At 49.1% G+C, this 19,372-nt stretch overlaps 1 protein-coding gene across 1 annotated transcript; it reads left to right on the plus strand.

Moving 5' to 3' along the window:
• Positions 1-106: 106 nt before the first annotated feature.
• Positions 107-4,976, plus strand: TUBG1 (tubulin gamma 1). The gene is made up of 11 exons (XM_024553520.3): positions 107-233; positions 542-654; positions 821-988; positions 2,007-2,075; positions 2,358-2,437; positions 2,859-2,985; positions 3,224-3,310; positions 3,426-3,575; positions 3,998-4,150; positions 4,234-4,395; positions 4,584-4,976. Exons 1-11 carry the CDS (start codon positions 185-187, stop codon positions 4,779-4,781), a joined length of 1,356 nt encoding a protein of 451 aa, XP_024409288.2. The 5' UTR covers positions 107-184; the 3' UTR covers positions 4,782-4,976.
• Positions 4,977-19,372: the final 14,396 nt, after the last annotated feature.

Genomic DNA, 19,372 nt, shown 5'->3' on the forward strand with positions numbered 1-19,372 from the left:
CGCAGTTTGTATGACTGAAGCCAAATGAATAAGGAAGTGCCATCGCCAGAACTCAATTGTCATTGGAGCAGAGAAAGTTCGTGGGCGGAGCGGGTAGTTTGGCGCCTGCGTCGTGCGGTGAGCGGGCTGGCGAGCTGCGGCTTTGCTAGCCGGGAGCGGCCGCAACGCAGGTTCCTGAGGAGCGATGCCGAGGGAAATCATCACCCTACAGTTGGGCCAGTGCGGCAATCAGAGTGAGCGAACCTTCGGCCCCTCCACTAGCCAGGCCCCTTAGATTCGATGGGATCTCTGTGTGGGGTCCTAGGCTCTCATCTGCCCCTTCCCAGGATCGTAAAGGCGGGACATGCCTGACCCAGTGTCTAGTTGCCCCAACCATGAGGGGCCTTTCCCTGCCAGGCCTCTGGCATACATCCCTTTCCTCTGTCAACGGAGACGCCTGGAGCTTTACTTCCTATCCCTGAGCGCCTACCCAGGCGCTCAGTCCCCCAGCTCTTAGTTGGACCCTGCCCAGACCCTGATATCCTCTTTCTCCCTCGCCCAGTTGGGTTCGAGTTCTGGAAACAGCTGTGCGCCGAGCATGGCATCAGCCCCGAGGGCATCGTGGAAGAATTCGCCACAGAGGGCACTGACCGCAAGGACGTCTTTTTCTACCAGGTGCTCACAGCGACTTGGACAGGGGGCTTGAAGGGAAGGGCAACGGCCTGGTACTGGGAACCCGTCTGGGCTGGAGGAGGGAGGACACACAGGAGCCAGAATTGGGAGGACGGAGGACTGGGCAGGCCTCTGCTGATCGGGTTTCTTCCTGGACCCCCGTTGACAGGCAGACGATGAGCACTACATCCCCAGGGCTGTGCTGCTGGACCTGGAGCCCCGGGTGATCCACTCCATCCTCAACTCGCCCTACGCCAAGCTCTACAACCCAGAGAACATCTACCTGTCAGAGCACGGAGGAGGAGCTGGCAACAACTGGGCCAGTGGATTCTCCCAGGTCATTTGCTATTCCCTGTCAGGACCCTCAACACGCTTCCCGTGCAGGGACAGGCCCCGTGACCCCCCAGAGATGAGGTCTGATGGAGAAAAAGAGTGGGAGAGAGAGACTCCAAGGGGAGTTCTTTTCTCTAAGTCAACCATGCAATGTTATTAGGAGACTACACCAGCTAGTGCTGTGTACCAGGCCGTATTTAGGGATTTACGTATACTAATTTATTTAAACCCCCAAACAGCCCACAGACACTTACCTGCCTTTCCAGAATAAAAAAAAAAAAACCCTCTGAAAGCAAAAGACTACATCTCATTTAGCAGCAAAACCAGCTCTCAGTGAAGACAGGCTATTTTATAGTTTCTATCCAGTCTATTGTCATTACTCCTTTCCTTGCAGAACTATTAGTGTGTTTGATTAGCGCACCTCAGACCCCCATTGGCATTTTAATGAACATACATTGCATGTACCGTATTACCTTTCTAGAATCTGGAAGGTAATATTTGAATCCCAAAACATAAGCCTGAAGCACATTACATAAGGGTATGGGGACCTGTATTATCTATTATATGTGTAAGGAAGCAGCTATAGAAAGACGAGGTAGCCTGCCCTCACTCGGCTAAATGGAATGAGAGCTAACACGTGAACCTAGGCAGTCTGGACGTAGAATGCCTGCCCCCAACCACTGTATTATTCCGCCTCTCAATGCAGATGGAAAGCAGGGCCACTGTGCTCTGAAGAAGGACTTTTAGGTGCCATAAGGAGGATGAAGGGTAGCATTCTTTTCTTCTTTTTTAATTGATTGATTTAAGAGAGAGAGAGAAACATCGATTTGTTGTTCCACTTATTTATGCATTCATTAGTTGATTCTTGCATGTGACCTGGCCGGGGATCAAACCTGTAACCTTGGCGTATCGGACGGTGCTCTAATTGACTGAGCTACGCGGCCAGGGCAAGGGTGGCTGTTCTGATGTCACAGTCCTTGTCTCATGGTCCCAGCACTCTGACCTTCCCCGTGCCTGTACAGGGAGAGAAAATCCACGAAGACATTTTCGACATCATAGACCGGGAGGCAGATGGCAGTGACAGCCTAGAGGTGAGTGTCTCAGGAATGCTGGTGGGAATCAACATAAGGAAGGCTCAGTTGTACCCTTTAGAAGCCACCTGTTAGGTACAAGACCCACCCTTGTACCCTTTCCACTGGACAGAAGCCACCAGACCTCCCGGGAAATCAGACAGAACCTCCTAAGTGATATGTGTGGGGTGCGGGAAGGGGAGGAGAGGGCTCAGGAAGACAGGAGTCTGAGAAATTGTGGGATGGGCCCACTATGAATCATGCCACACACACCTAGACACTGGCTGTCCCTTTCCCGTGTAGGGCTTTGTGCTGTGTCACTCCATTGCTGGGGGGACAGGCTCTGGCCTGGGCTCCTACCTCTTAGAACGACTGAACGACAGGTATGTCTATGTTTTCAGGGGCTGGGAGGACTTGGTTTCCCAAGTAACTGGGATTCCCTCCAGATATACCTTCCTATTCACTGGAGCAGGAAAGGGACCTTCTGGTTTCTCCTGGAGGGAGGAAAGTCACAATGCGATCGATGATTGAGAACCTGATTCACTCCTGGGGCGAGGACGGGAGCCTAGAACCCAGGCCCTAGATGGAGAGATGAAGGTTCAGGGAGTTTGGATGGTTTGGAGTTGGAATTTTACATCCTAAGATGTCTCCCTGCCCTTTGAGAAAGTTGCAGACTTCCAAAAGTCAAGTCTCTCTTCTCTGCTGATCCCGTGGCCCCATACTATGCTCCTCATCCAGATTTAGCTGCTTGCAAACAGTTGTTGGGAGCCCCATGTCCTGACCCTCTTCTCCCAACGCCACCAGGTACCCCAAGAAGCTGGTGCAGACGTACTCAGTGTTTCCCAACCAGGACGAGATGAGCGACGTGGTGGTCCAGCCCTACAACTCACTGCTCACGCTCAAGAGGCTGACCCAGAATGCAGACTGTGTGGTGAGTCCTGGAGCCTACATTTCCCAACTCCCGACCCCAATTTCTGTTTCATCACTCTTATGCACTTAAAAATTCTCTTTTGAGGCCACCTTCTGGTCCCCGGTACTGTGCAAGTCCCTTTTGGATGGGTCTTTCTGGCTGTGAGGCTCAAGGGAAATTAAACTTCAAAGCCCAGGCGTAAGCAGAGCTCCTGTTCTTTCAAATCACCAAAATCTGCCACCCTCTTCTGTCCCCCCAGGTGGTGCTGGACAACACAGCCCTGAACCGGATCGCCACGGACCGCCTGCACATCCAGAACCCGTCCTTCTCCCAGATCAACCAGCTGGTGGGCCCCCACTTCCGGACTCCTTTGGACTAGACCTCACCCTACTGGAGTGCTGCCTGGGGAAGGGAACACCCCCTAACCAGGCCCACCCACAGCATGCTATCCCTGTCCCCAGGTGTCCACCATCATGTCTGCCAGCACCACCACCCTGCGCTACCCTGGCTACATGAACAACGACCTCATCGGCCTCATCGCCTCGCTCATTCCCACACCTCGGCTCCATTTCCTCATGACTGGTTACACCCCCCTCACCACGGACCAGTCGGTAAGAGGACCCTCAGTGTATCCCAGGCCCTGCTGCCCCCCCGGGGCCCAGGAGGCCCCATCTGGCCTTTCTCTCTCCCTGCTGGCCCAGGAGGCTCCGTGCTCAGGGAGTGGCACTGACTGTTCCACTTCTTGCTGACTGGCTCTCCTCTCCCCTGCCTTCTGCTCCCCGCAAGGCCTGGGCTGTATGGGAACCACTTATGCTCCCGCACAGGGGCGTGAGGTTGCTGAGCTGGGCACGGCCCAGATTCCTGACCCCACAGCAGAGGCTCAGTAGAGACCTGAATGTAAAGACACCGCCCAAAGAGACCATACTGCCCCAAGTCTGGCGGGGGACATGTGTCGCCTGCTCCTGTCTGTCCATGCATCCGTGGGCTGTGCCCTGAGTGCTGGCCTGGTCCCTGTGGCCCACTCTCCCCTCAGGTGGCCAGTGTGAGGAAGACCACGGTCCTGGATGTCATGAGGCGGCTGCTGCAGCCCAAGAACGTGATGGTGTCCACGGGCCGGGATCGCCAGACCAACCACTGCTACATCGCCATCCTCAACATCATCCAGGGGGAGGTGGACCCCACTCAGGTAGGTGAGGCCCCTTCGTTCCACCCCTGGAACCTGCAGGGGTAGAGGAGAGGCGACCACCACCACTCCTGTGCCCTCCCCAGGTCCACAAGAGCCTGCAGAGGATCCGGGAACGGAAGTTGGCCAACTTCATCCCCTGGGGCCCGGCCAGCATCCAGGTGGCCCTGTCGAGGAAGTCTCCCTACCTGCCCTCTGCCCACCGGGTCAGCGGGCTCATGATGGCCAACCACACCAGCATCTCCTCGGTGAGTTTCATGGTTTGCACCCATTTTCCCATGGTAGTTTTCCGGGTTATGCCTCATCTCTCTGCATCCCTGCTGTTCTGCTTCTGGCTTTTTTTACTGTGAAGATAGCCCAGCCTTGGTTCCCTGGCTCTCTGGGCCATATTTTTCCTCCAAGTTCTTTGTGACCCTTGCTTTCTGCACGCCTCAAGCTGTTTGAGCGGACCTGTCGCCAGTACGACAAGCTGCGGAAGCGGGAGGCCTTCCTGGAGCAATTCCGCAAGGAGGACATCTTCAAGGAGAACTTTGACGAGCTGGACACGTCCAGGGAGATTGTGCAGCAGCTCATCGACGAGTACCACGCAGCCACGCGGCCAGACTACATCTCCTGGGGCACCCAGGAGCAGTGAGCACCCCAGGACAGAGACCCTCATCTGCCTTACTGGTTGGCCCAGGCCCCGCCTGGCTGACCACCCCCTCCAAGTACAGATCAGGGACCTCGCACGTCTCTTAGTCACAAACACGCATACTCTCTGTTGCCCTGGGGACACGTTTATTTCTCCTTTTATGAGACTATTTATGTTTAATAAAGCACTGGCTATAAATCACTGGTCTCTGAAGTCTTGGAGAACCGGAGAAGGGAAACGCCTGTTCTCTCTCCATCGCTGACAGGACCTTCCCCCACTTCCAGCATCTTCTGCTCTGAGCAAACGGCCGCCCCTGGCTTTTCCTTCTGCCTGGATTTGGAGAACATGGGTGGGGTGGGGCTACCTGAGAAAGGTGTTCCCAGGGTAAAAAGGCCCACAGATACTACTTTGCTCCCTGACAGCATCCCAGTTCCTTCCCACCCCTCCCTGCAGTAGGCAACCATTCCACCAGTTTTATATTCCCATGTCAGAGTGCCCTGTTGCATGTCACAGCAGAGACCTGTGGGTGCCAGCCCCACCACCAGGCCCTGGACAGCAGTGCAGTCGTCCCGAGTGCCTTTGGTCTTGTAGCAAGTGGGGCGGTGCTGGAGAGCCACTGGTCAGGCAGCTGGAGCCTCGGACAAGTAGCTCAGGAGACGAAACGCGAAGCCTAGAGTGTAAGCAGGGCCAAAACCGGGTGTCAGGTGGTCTCCTCACTAAAAGAGCCAGGGCCTTCAACTTCCGGGGGAAGGCTGCAGGGAAATAGTACATACAGAGTGATGGAAAGGGCAAAGCAGGCTGTCCCTCTACCTGGACAGGTGGTGGCTTGTCAGGGCCCCTCTTAGGCCCTCGTGCACCCCATAGGGAAGGGCCGTAGGAGCAGTGACGTGTGTGGGCACTGCACTACGTAGTAAACATTTTGTTTAATCCTCCTGACACCCTCTGAAGTGGTAGATAGTATTATTAACCTCACTTTGTAAATGAGGAAACTGAGGCCAAGAGTTTAATTGACCCAGTCACCCCGCTAGTAAATGGCAGGGCTAGAGTCCCACCCTGGGTGGCCTGACTGGCAGCAGTGTTCCCAACTATTGGACACCACCCTGCCTCCTGTGACGTCTTACAGGGCTGGTGTAGGAACATCCCATTTCTGAGGTCTTTTGGAGCCATTGGTCATCAGAGGATATTAGGACCTTGAACACCTGTGCGATAGGGCAGATGCAATCCAGGGAAGGGGGTGTCAGCAAAACTGGCACAGGTACACCTACGAAGTGCCACCATCACCCAGGTCAGAGCAGCTGGGGAGCTGTGCCTGCCGCCTTCTTACCCTTAACACCCCAGGCTGTCTGAGGCCAAAGTCAAAGGATCAGGCCCAGTGGAGGAGGGGTTGGGGCTGGCAGAGCTCAGCATGCGGGGTGTACCAGCCCTAAAACAGATCTGCAGCTCCCTACGGAGGCTGAAGAGCACCTGGGAACTTTGGGCATATGAATAATTTTTTCCCTCGCTCACTGTTGGCCAGGGACACACTTGCTTTCATGAACCTAATTATCTTTAACAAAGGTCTGTAAACACAGTGAACAGCATATGGGCCATACCCTTATGAACAGAAAGGACTCAGCAGGAATGCCGAGCAGAGAACAGGCAGTCAGAAGCCAGGCCCTGGGCTGCATGAGGGGTGGCAGGGAGGCCACGAGCCCATCACTGAGCCTGTCACTGCTGGTTGCCAAGGCTGACTCAGGGAGATCCAGCCTGATGGGTGTCAACCAACTGCCTGTCCTCCCAGCAGGGAGGAAGATGACTTCAGGGAAAACCAGACTGTCCCTTCTTGGCTTCACGTCTGACCCCTGCACCACTGGGTACCTTGCCTTGCTCCGCCCCCTTTACTGCTCCTGCCCCCGATGACCAGCGTTTCATCACGTGGGACATCTGCACAAGTGGAGAGCATGAGCTGGCAGATGTGGCCAGACTGCTACATGTGAGTGGCTGGCCATCCTGCCTTCACGCCACAAACGATCCCAGGGCCCTCCTCTGCAGGATCCAGTAAGAGTGTGGAGCCCCAGGCAGAGGAAACACCCAGCTAGTTCAGAGTAAAAGTTTTGTGTGGATAGTACTGCAGTCTCCAACTCTGAGGAGTGAACACCCTGGACAAGTGGGCATCCCCAGGAAGGAGAACTAATTGGATCTGTAAAGATGCCTCCGTTTTCTGACTGCTGAGTGCCAGGCATTATGAGGGCGAGCAAACACCTCACTGTCAGCTTCAGAGCCAAGCCCCTCCCCCAAGGCTATTTCCAGATCTCGTATCACCCTGCACCAACACAGCTCCGCCCTGCTCTTCACCAGCGCCAAACCCTACTGTGTGTCAACTAGAGGGCAGTGAGGAGGCCAGGTGGGAAGGGAGAGAGGCCTCTGGGAATCAGGGCAGCAGGTGGTGCTGGTGGTGAAAAATCCCTGTGGCCTGAGAGACTGCGAGCCACAGCGGTAACAGTCCCAGAGACAGGCTGCTGCGTAAAAACTGGAGAGAAAGCAGAATGCTCAGGCCTGGCACAGGGGCCTCTTTTTGACCGAACAAAGAAGAGAAAATGAGTCGACGAAAGGTCATGTTCCCAGAACACTCCATGTGATGGGACCCTAGGGGACCCTTGAACATGCATGAGACAGAGACCCAGCAGCAGGAAGCACATAACCAAAAACAGAGCAGTGTAAACGAATCTGAAACTCAGGGATCATAACTTTGGAACGTGGCTGCAGACGAGGCAAAGAGGTGATAAGGATAAGCACAGGTGTTGGACAGAGTTGGTGATCAGTCCAGGAAGCCGTATCCATGGTCCCCACCAGCCGCAAGCATTCTAGGTCTCCCTAGAAATAGGCAGGCCCTCTGCAGTGGAAAGTCGACTAAAATCCAGTATACAGTACCCCTCTCCAGTAATGCCTGCTGCCACTGGCTCACTTTTCATTGCCTCTTGGGTATCTGGAGCAGGGAAGGGGCTGTCCTGGAAAACTAACAAGAACAGTTGTGGGTTGTTTTTTTTTAAGATTTTATTTATTTATTTTTAGAGAGAGGGGAGGGGAGAGAGAAAGAGAGCGAGAGAAACATCAATGTGTGGTTGCCTCTCCTGTATCCCCCACTGGGGACCTGACCCACAACCCAGGCATGTGCCCTGACTGGGAAGCGTACCAGTGATCCTTTGGTGTCCAGGCCAGCACTCAATCCACTGAGCCACACCAGCCAGGGCAGGAACAGTTTAAACTGACATTCTGATTTACTAATCCATCATTTATTTATAAGTTTTAACCGAACTGCCGAGGGCTGGATCACTGGGGTATGAATTGGTAAAACCCAGTTTCTTGCGCAGCGGTAGGCCCTGCCGGTCTGGGCCGACACCCCATGAGAGCCCGGTGGAAACACCCTCCTCACGTCTGTGGCAGTGCTGTGCTAGTGGCCCCGGCTGTGGGGCACAGAGGTGGGCCATTTTCCCCCCCAACCCTCCAGTCCATCACTGAATTTTTAAACATTTTTATTTACTGATTGATTTTAGAGAGAAAGGAAGGGAGGGAGGAGGGAGAGAGAAAGGGAGAGAAAGATCACTTTGTTGTTGCACTTATTTATGCATCGTTGGTTCAATCTTGTATGCACGCTGACTGGGGATCGAACCCGCAGCCCGGGCCTGTCGGTACAATCCTCTAACCAGCAGAACTGCCCCGCAGGAGCCGTCGCTGAATTATGGATAGGTGACCAACTCATCCTGCTTTTAACACTCAAAGTTCTGAGTCCCAAAAGCCCCCTCGGATTCAGTTTTAAAATTCATATTTCCACATTCCCACAGTCCTGGGAAAACCAGGGAAATTTGGTCACCCTAAATTAACTCCTCAGAAAATGATCAGAACATCTTGAAGTGGTACACATGAATGATCGGGGCTGAATTAGCCTAGTAGACATTTGTGTGCTTACGAATTAAGCAAGCATTATTAAAAATAGATACCACATTGCCCACCACTGAGCTTCACAATGGACCCTGCCTAAGCGGGTTCCCAGTTTTACTAGGGGCGGAGAACGTAGCATCATTACCATTTGTACAGCATGTTGCCCTTCATGATGCACTTTCACCCACAATAATTATCTGAACCCTTGGAGGTAAGATGTTTGTCATTTATCACCATAGGGAAATGGCTCAGAGAGATGAAGGAACATGTTCATTCTAAAATACGGGGTCCGGCAGAAGTAACGCCGTTGAGTGTGGTTGGTAGGGTACGTGAATGTCTCACCCGACACGAACAGCAATTTGAACAGTCCACCTAAAATGTCATATGGTGTGCTTGAGTGTGATATTGTTGTGTTACAGAATTACGCGCTCATGATTTTGTAATAAAAGTTTTTTGTACCAAAAAGGGCGTTATTTGTGCCGCACCCCATCTATTGAGACCGGTTTTCTGTTCTCGAAAGTGATTAAGACGCACGGAGACGAAACTTGGAATGTTCTCTTTCTGTTAAAAATGAAAATAGAAATGGGAAAAGTAGGGCACAAAACTCTTCCTACAGACTGTTTCTTTTTAATTTTGAAATAATAATAGATTCACAAAAAAAGTACCAAGAGACGAATGGGAGGGCTCCTGCACCCTTCGCCCAGCCTCCCCTGATGTTAGCATCTTGCGTGACCACAGCGCAATATCCAGACCAGGAAACTGACATTGGCCCAATCCACAGACTGTGCAGACTTCGCCTGTTACGTATAGTGTGCTCATCTGTGTGTGCGTAGCTCTGAGCGATTTTATTAGATGTGTGTGACCACCACCGCCATAAGCAAGACACTTAATTGTAGTAGCATCACAAGACTCTCTTGAACCACACCTTTGTATACACACTCACTCTCCCCCAGCCTGACTTAAATATTTAAAAATCCGAAATGGAGCACAGAAAAGTTGCTGAGAGAAAACACACCAATCCCTGGCCTGGCCAGGTTGCTCAGTTGGTTAGAGCGGCGTCCCAGTATGCCAAGGTTGCAGCACACACAACCAGGTCAGGGCACACACAAGAACCAACAAATGAATGCATAAATAAATAGAACAACAAATCGGTATTTCTCTCTCTCTTTCCCCCCCTCCATCTTGTCCTCCTTTTCTCTCTCTCTGTAAAAATCAATCAATAAAAAAAATTTTAAAAGATTTTATTTATTTATTTTCAATATTTTATTTATTTTTTCAGTTTACTTTTTAGAGAGAGGGAAAGGGAGAGAAAAAGAGAGAAACATCAATGGGTGAGAGAGGCGTCGATTGGTTGCCTCTCACACGCCCCCGACCGGGGACCTGGTCCACAACCCAGGCATGTGCCCTGAACAGGAATCGAACCAGTGACTTTTCAGTTAGTGGGACGATGCCCAACCCACTGAGCCACAACAGTCAGGGGAAAACATTATTTTAAAGAGAAAAACACACCAAAATGATTATCAACAGATGTCTGGATTGTAGGATAATACCTAATTTTTTATTTTTAAAATTTTCAGGTTTTCAAATTTTTCTTCAGTAAGAATATATTACTTTTATGAGAAAAATACCTTGAAGAAATGTATAACATACATCATAATATTTGCATCCGCATGCTCCAACAATTTTCAAGTTGGAAAAAGATGTTAGATTTTAACTTACCAACTTTACCAGCAGCTCAAACTAATTTCCATTCCATGTGTAAAATATTTTCCGTCTCCTTCAGAGCAATTTACGAAGTAAAACATCCCAGGTGAAAGGACATTGTTTCAGTTACTTAGTGCCGCACAAGAGTTCACTGGCAAACAAAGAGGCACACTGATGTTTTGTGTGTGCCTCGCACTTGACTGTGTGTGCTAACTGGGCAGTTCTTCTGCCATCTCCTATGGCTCACCTGGACTACTGGAAATGGCTGGCATGGCTGGGCGGTCCAAGTTTGCTCCATTCACACGTCTGGCCATCGGTGCTGCGTCCGGAGTGTCAGTTCTCCTCACGACCTCCCAACCTCCGTGTGGGCAAGTGAGACTAGGCCCACTTGCTTCCACAGGGGTCCAGGAGGGGGCTGCAAGAGGGCAAGCCCCAGTGCACAAGCACCTGCCCTCCTGTGCTGTGTTGTGCACATGGCCAAGGCCAGCCTCACGGCCAAGCCCCGAGTCTGCAAGGGAGAAACCGCCCAGGGCATGAATACTGGGAGTCAGGATTCTCTAGGGGCCAAGAAGGCTTGCCCCTTTATACGAATTTAAGTATCAATACAATAAAATAATGCTTTCGATCCAATAGTATGGTTAAATAAGGCAATCTCCAATCTGCCTCTAACCACGATTCATCCAAAATAATAGAAAAGATCAATTTTCCAGAACTAACTTAAGAACTAGTACCCCATAAAGTGAGTTGAATAATACAGTTACATAATCAGAAGTTACATTCATTTTCACATCGTGGCCTAAACTTCATAAATCTATTTTCATATGTAGAAAAATATCTAGATAAGAAATTTACTTTTCTGAACTATCCCCAAACATGATTTAGCTCTTTATTTTAAAAAAAGCTTTAAAAACAAGTATTTGTGAAAAGTCTAATCCCTAAAAGTTATGTATTCAACCAATTTGTGCCTTAGAACTAATTTCTGCAAATATGGGAAATATAAAAATAGATGTTCTTAAATTTTGCAGTAGATATGTTTCTTTCAATAGAAAGCATAATCGATACATGTTATACAGCGGATTTTCTACATGTGTTCCCCCCAAAGGCTGACTAACCCAATGACCCCCCAAAGCACACAGCACTCAAACAAATAAGACTTAAGATCTACTGGGAATCGGGGTCAAATGTTTCAGCCGATCCTGAGAACTATAGTTCCTTAGACATCTGCTGTGATCCTTATATCTACATGGAATTTTTTTTTTTGATAAAAATGTAACAAAGGTAAAATCAATAGCAGAAAAATGAGGAATGACTGCTTTTCCACTTAAAGAAGCCAGAAGCTTCCTCAGGGTCACTGGTACCCTGTTGCTGCTTCACCCCGTCGTGTTCCAGTTAATGACTCATTCCCCTGTCCTCCCCGCTGGTCTGTGCACTTCTATGCCTGGGACAGTGCCTTTTATCTCTGCGCTCCTGATATCCAGGCACAGGACCCAGCACAATGTAGCTGTCGGACAAATATGGGTTGAACAGGCAAAAGAATGATGTCAAGTAATGATGACACTTGCTGCTCCCTGCCTTTCCTTTAACCAGACTTTAAAAGATAATAGTGTGCCCCAGGCAAAAATCTGTGTGTTCACCCTTGGCCTACAGATCAGGAATACTGTGAGTTGAATCCTAGACTGTTTTCAAAGAGGAGAGGAGGGGGGGGGCGGGGAGAGTAGTAATTGCTGCGACTTAACTTCAGGAATGCATTTTTTCAATTCCTTTTATGCATGACATAAGAAAAGGTAGTCCAAGATTCTTCCACTGAATAGCGCATGGTATCAGGAGCCCAAATGGCTTGATGTAGCTGAATTTCTGACATTTGATCCTTTGGAAAGGTTCTCAGTGGACACCTTATACAAAGTGCCATTTAGCACCTGAATGGAAACAAAATAGTGACTGTGAGTATCTTACTTTCTACAAAATCAAATAATAGTCACGAATCATGAACTGGATCTGTGGACATCTGCACTAAAATGGGATACCAGTGGCAGGTACAGCAGTTCCAAGGTCGAACAAACCTGTAAAGTAAGTTGGAAAAAGGGTGTGGTCAGAACTGACTCAGCTGGAAGGCCTCCCACAGGGTAAAACAAAGTTGCCACCTGGATGAGTCCCTCTGGAACGACTTCCAGTATCTTGCGTTGCTGAAGGAGCACAGCCTTGGTCAAGAGAAGGCTGGAAGGAGGAGGTGAGAGAGCGCCTCGGGATCAGTCCCACCTCTTGCCCAAGTCTTGAAAATGATTTATCTCCCTTTCCCCGATCCATAGTCCTCTCAGAGAGTTCCCACCCCGCGTCCCACCCTTGCTGAGGATTCCTAAATCTCGAGAGAACTGCTACCCAGAACTCTTGCCCACTTAGATGTCAGTTCTGGAAATGGTATTATTCTGAGTATTCTATCACCCTGGCCCCCAAGGCTGGAAATGAATCACAGAGAGCACTGGTCACAGGGATAGTATGAAAAAATGCCTCGCCCTGGCTAGTGTGGCTCAGTGGATTGAGTGCCGGCCTGCAAACCCAAAGGTCGCTGGTTTGGTTCTCAGCCGGGGCACATGCCTGAGTTGCAGGCAAGGTACCCGGTTGGGGTGAGCAAGAGGCAACCAATTGATGTGTCTCTCCCTATCTCCCTCCTTTCCCCTCTCTCTAAAAATAAATAAATAAAATCTTTTGGAAAGGAAGGGAGGGAGGGAGGAAGGGAGGAAAAGAAGGAAGGAGGGAGGGAGGGAGAGAGAGAGAGAGAGAAAGAGAGAAAGAAGATACCCTGAAGTTCAAGAAAAGAATGAAGTAGAGAAGCATATGACAGGGTTTAGGTCAAGAGGCTAAGGAAGGCCAGACTACTATTTCTGTTTCTAGGACATAACCGTAGGCAATACCGCTGAAGAGGGTCCCCTACCCACAGCCAGGAAACGACCTTAAGTGAAGTCTACTGTGGCCCCTGGAAATTCTTGGGTTGTAAACACATCAGTCCTGAGAACACTAGGGTGTTCTGCTGTGTTCAGGGATCTCCCTACAGTGGCTTCCATCCCAAGCAGCCATGTCCCTCTGAATGCACAGTATTTATTTCTCTGTAGGCACTGCCACTGTTCCCTGCTCACTCAGCAAGTTCCTGACCACTACCTCTGACCCAAATACGTGTGTACACGCCTTCCGGTAACTGCTGTTGTCAGGTGATGCGGCAGCTGCTGATCTGTACGCCCTGAGCCGCCAAACTGGTCATTACCACCCTGCCTCACTCCATTCATTTATACCCTTACCACGTGAGCAAGGCCCCTGTAAACGCATGCCGGCCTTCTGCTCGCCCTGCGCCAATAGTTCTCAATCTTTACTGATTTGTGGATCTCTTTGAGGACCTGCTATGAACCTCCTCAGAAAAATACAAATGTGAGTTTCAAAAAATTTCAAGGGGTTCTTGACTCACAAAGCCCACCCTTCACACCCCAACCTAATGCTAACAATTCTTGATGTCAAGAAATGATGCAACCCTGACAGGTGTGGCTCAGTGGGTTGAGTGCTGGCCTGAAAACCAAAGGGTCACCAGTTCGATTCCCTGTCAGGGCACATGCCTGGGTTGTGGCCCAGGTCTCCAGTTGGGGCCTTTTGAGAGTCAACCAATCAATGTTTCTCTCCCTCTCTTTCTCCCTTCCCTTCCTTCCCCTCTCTCTAATACACACACACACACACACACACACACACACAAAACACAGGATGGCACATTAAATGTCAACTGTAATTGAGAAATTAAAATATAAAGAAATAATGGCGCCTCAAACAAAAAAAACAGGCAGTCAGAAGAGTGAGAGCTTAAGTTTCATTCTTCCCTACTTGTCCTCCATATGCCTAAAAGCCTGCAGAGGATTTGGGGGGAAAAGCTGGTCGACCTCACTGCTGAGGTCCAGCCAGGTGCTGTGCTCACCGGTCCACCTGGCTGAGGCAGCAGGGTCACAACGACCAAGGCAGGCAGGACACGGGCCCTGCTCCTTGCCCACACCAGCACGCCTCTACACACAGGTCTGGCCCAGACTTCACACACCTTTCCGTATGGCCACGGAGGCAAGCCAGGTGAGTCCGATGCTCACCTTGTCACCTTGAAATAGTGGGTGAAAAGGACTTCCACCAGGTCTGCTGGGCCACACCTCCCTGGAGCACATCTTCAGGTCAGCTGTGCTGAGCTCAGGGAGGACTGCCACCTCACCGCCAGATTACATTCCTCCGAAGCCGCAGCTACCCCTGAGCTGGTGTTCTCAGGTCAGTGTCCTCCTCCAACCCTCTCTGCCTCAACACAACAACAACAAACAGCCTTGGTCTTGGCACAGGGCTAAGTGTTCATCTCTCTCTCTCACACACACACACACGCACACACACACAGAGGGATACCACCACGCCTTCCCCAACCTATGCCAAAAATGATTACAGATTTCCAGCAAAGACTGATCATGAACACAGTTGAGGGTCTGTGGACCCCAGGGTGGGGAGAGGTCTCCCTGCCACTCCACAGACTGGGAACTTCTTCCCCTCTAGCCTTCTGCGGTGAAGACAGCTTTCTCCGCCCCACGAACGTGAACTGCCGTTCTGACTGGCAGAGCATGAGCAGGAAAAGCAAACCTTTAAGGTACCAAAAAAAGCTCTTGAGATGGACCTCTGCGTCAACTCTTCCTTTCTTTTTTCTTTTTTTCTTGCTTTATAAGAGGGTTTTTTTTTTTTAAGAACTTTATCCATTTTTAGAGAGAGAAGGAGGGAGGGAGAAAGAGAAAAATATTAATCGGTTGCTTCTCAACCAGGACCAAAGCCGCAACCCAGGCATGTGCCCTGACCAGGAATCAAACTGGTGACCTTTTGCTTTGCGGGATGATGACCGACCAACTGAGCCACAGCAGCCAGGGCTCAGGGTCCACTCTGGATGCTGTGGACTACCTCATGAATTTCCAGTCTGTGAATAACCTGTTACCAGAGTTTTGCTCCAAGATGCAGCCAAATTCTGGCCTCTCAACATGTGCTTTCAAGCAATGCAATGTGATTAAAACGTTATCATAAACTACCTATCAGTTCCTAACCAGATTTGTGATCTGAGGCAGGTCACTTCCTGTCCCTAGGCCTTGGTTTCATCATTCATTCACTCAACAAATATTTATTGAGAAGCTAGTAAGATCCAAGCAATGTGATAAATGCTGAAGACAACGAAGATGAGCAAGATATCTCCTGGCTGAAGAATTTGTCACTCTGTTGTTTATGTGTTAATGTAAATAACTTGTCACCTGATTGCAAGAGGAAAACTAGGAGGGGGGCACATCGGGGTCTGTGAAAACAAGGGGTTGGGCTCCTAGATCAAAGAGCCTGTTATTCTCAGAGGGTGATGCATTCCAAAAGGGCACAGAAGCCCTTTGGATATTGCATTCCGGGAAACGTGTGCAATATCAGCCCTCTACCAGGGCCGATAAGGAGTTTGCCATTGGCAGTTCCCCATTTGGCACTGATACCCCTCTTTCAAATTCAGTGGAAGCCAGACTCTTATCAGACTTTTGTGTTATCCAATTCTGGTGATCACCGAGGAATAGAAATGACACTTGGTAACATTAAGTCTCTTCCGATGCAAAGGTCAGAGAACACGCTATGTACCCTTGTGCCGTACACACGTGCGCACATCGAACCAGCTGACAAACATCATTTGGGAGGAGAAATAAAGGAACCCAGACAGACATAACAGGAATGCATTATACGGTTTTCTTTCATACAAAACCAGAAGTAAAACCTATTCATTGGTGTTATTGCCGGGAACTCAGTATTAGCCCTGAGACGCTACTGAAAGTGAGGTTCGCTAACTGTGGCTTACGATTACGTTGCTCACCAGCTAATACTGTCTAAATCCTCAGATACTGAAAGGGATAGTTATGAATTCCTAAAAGGGCAGCATCAGTCCTTCCTGTATTTCTGCTTACCTGTACTTCCTATATTTACTACAACAAACATGTTTCGATGTTGTAATGTTTAAAGTAATAGTAACCTGGTTGAGGTTATTATTTTTCACAGAATAAATTGTCATCCACCATGAACAGATTTATTAGTTTTTTTCCTGTCTTCCCAAGGAAGTGTGAGAAATCTGATGCTGCCACGTCCAAACTGGCCGGTAAGTCGGTTATACATGTAACTCAGCGCTTAAACATTTTTCTGTCTTGAAGTAGAAAAGCAGGTAATATAGCCCTGGCTGGTGTGACTCAGTGGGTTGAGCAGCAGCCTGCGAACAGAAAGGTCGCCAGTTTGATTCCCAGTCAGGGCATGTGCCCGGGTTGCGGGCCAGGTCCCACATCAGGGCATGCGAGAGGCAGCCAGTCAATGTATCTCTCCCAAACTGATGTTGCTCTCCCTCTCTTTCTCCCTCCCTTCCCTTCTCTTTAAAAGTAAATAAATAAACCATTTTTAAAAAAATAAATGCAGGTAATATACAAGACGCCCCCATTTCTTCACTAGATATCCTCATGTATGTGAATATCTACGTAATTAGCAATCAAAACTTCTGTGCGTTAAGAAGACACCTTGGTGGTGGCACGACACTGTCAAGGTGTATTCAATGCCACTGAAGGACACCCTTAAAATGATTACAATGGTAACTGTCATTACATATATTTTACCACAATTTTTTTAAATGAGTAATAAAAGTTTTAATTGAAAATACAGCTGATGTGTGTGTATGGGCCTTGTATCCTGTAGCCTTGCTAAACTCACTCATTAGTTCTGGGAGCCTCATTTTATACTCCTTAGGGTTTTCCATGTACAGTCATGTCTCAGGTTTCCTGTAACGAAGACGACTTTACTTTTTTCTTTCAAAACACAAATCTACAAAGCAAAGGCTCCAGAGTACAAAATCTGTATTTTTTGCACTCTCAAACACTTCTAAGATATGCCAACAGGAGGGACCATGACACACAGCTGTCAACTCAGATTAGGGAAGACAAGATTAAGTCTTCTTTGACCCCCACGCACGAGAACAGTTTGAGAATGCCCGCGTCAACGCGAGATTAGCAAAGAGCACCTGAAGCCACGCGGCACTGCTGCGCCCAGCCCGGCCGAGGAACTGGGCGCTGCTTGTTTCCCGGGTTCCTTGCTTATGCGATCACAGGCTGATTCAACAGAAGGAGCACTGTTTCAACCTGTTTGGTCTTGGTCCGTCCAGAAAACACACTTGCTGACTCGCTTCTATCACTAATTTACAGATGGCATTGAAGCAAACAAGGGAAGGCACTCCGGGTTTTCACTGGGGAAATCTCAGAACTGTCACAGACCCACAGAGGCCCAGGGTCAATAGCCAGAGTCATACCCTGGAGAGATAAGGAGCCAGAGGGGCAGGCAGGCTAGGAAACAAAAAAATCATTAATAAAAAATGCTAAAAGGTAAATATATGGCTGGGTCTTCCAATTTTTTTAAAGGTTTCATTCATTTATAGAGAGAGGGGCAGGGAGGTAGAAAGGGAAGGAGAGAAACATCCATCTGAGATGTGATCGTGAGACCTGAGAGAGCGACTGGCTGCCTCTCATACGTGTAGCAACCTGGGACTGAACCTGAAACCCGGGCACGTGCCCTGACTGGCAGACCCAGGACCTTTCACTCGCGGGACGACGCCCAACCCACTGAACCACACCAGTCAGGGCTAGATCTCCCTATTTCCAACGAGACTGCTAAAGAGCAGTTCTCAGGGCTTGGTGTTGACTTAACAAACCAACTGATGGAGAGCAGGAAACTAAAACCATGTCAAAAGTTATTTTCTAATAATCTCCTAAATAGTTTTTTTTTTAAGGTTTATTTTATTGTCATTCAAGACAGAGGGGAAGGCAGGGGGTGGGGCAGGGGGAGAGAGAGAGAGAGAGAGAGAGAGAAAGAGAGAGAGACACTGATCAGTTGCCTCCCGCACATGCCCTGAATGGGGATTGAACCTGCAACCTAGGCATGAGCCCTGACCGGGAATCAAGCAGCAACCTTTCAGTGTATGGAAGGACACTCCAACCAACCTAGCCACACTGGCCAGGGCTCCTAAGTAGTTTTAATTAGCCAAATCCGTGAACCTGACATAGCTGGAGAGAGGTACTGACACCAATAGTTAAAATAGACCAAAATTTATATATACATAAAATATTATAGTAGGGGGAGGGGAGGACGGAGGTGGAAAAGGGTATAAGGGGGAAAATGGTAATGGAAAAAATACAATAACAAGTAAACTATCACTAAAAAATAAAGTAATAATAATTTAATCCCAGATACTTAAAGAGATCTACTCATTAAATATAACAATATAGTAAAGCAGTAGCAGAAAACACAATCTCTTATCATATTGGAAACATTCTTGAATCTCATCAGAAAAAACACCTGGGAAGACACAGAAGCACAAACAGCTGGGACAATAGGGTCTTGAAAAGGACCTGTGACAAAAGCACCAGCACAAATATATCATGAGTTGAACAGAAATCATATTTACTGTAAGAAGGAGGAGGAAAGTACAACTTTCAAAAGAAAGGAAAATACAGACCATGCAAATAATACTATTATGTATACATAAGGCAGCAAATTTTTTCTGAAAATGAAACGAGCCTCGGGGAGAGGGGTGTATAGGAAACTAAATACTAATGAAAAAATACAATAAAATTTTTTTTAAAAAAGAAAAAGAAATGAGCTTCCGTTTCCTCAGTAGTAAAATGGAAAGCTGAAATAGACTAGGGCGCTTAAAATGGGTGCTGGTCTGTCACTAGAGCGTCCAGGCTGCCACGGCCCCGTGCCACCCCCCTGCCCCAGCCCCCAGCAAACTGCCTCTTCCCATCCCTTTCTTTGGGGTGCTGTACCTCTGTGCGAAGAGCGAGGGGGAAAGGCTGGGAAGGCCTGATTAATAATGATCTCCATGTCCTGCCCAGCCCTAGCCCGCTGTCGCTGCACTGCCAATAAATCAACATGATAAT

Source organism: Desmodus rotundus, chromosome 9 (assembly GCF_022682495.2).
Source record: "Desmodus rotundus isolate HL8 chromosome 9, HLdesRot8A.1, whole genome shotgun sequence".
NCBI lineage: Eukaryota > Metazoa > Chordata > Mammalia > Chiroptera > Phyllostomidae > Desmodus > Desmodus rotundus.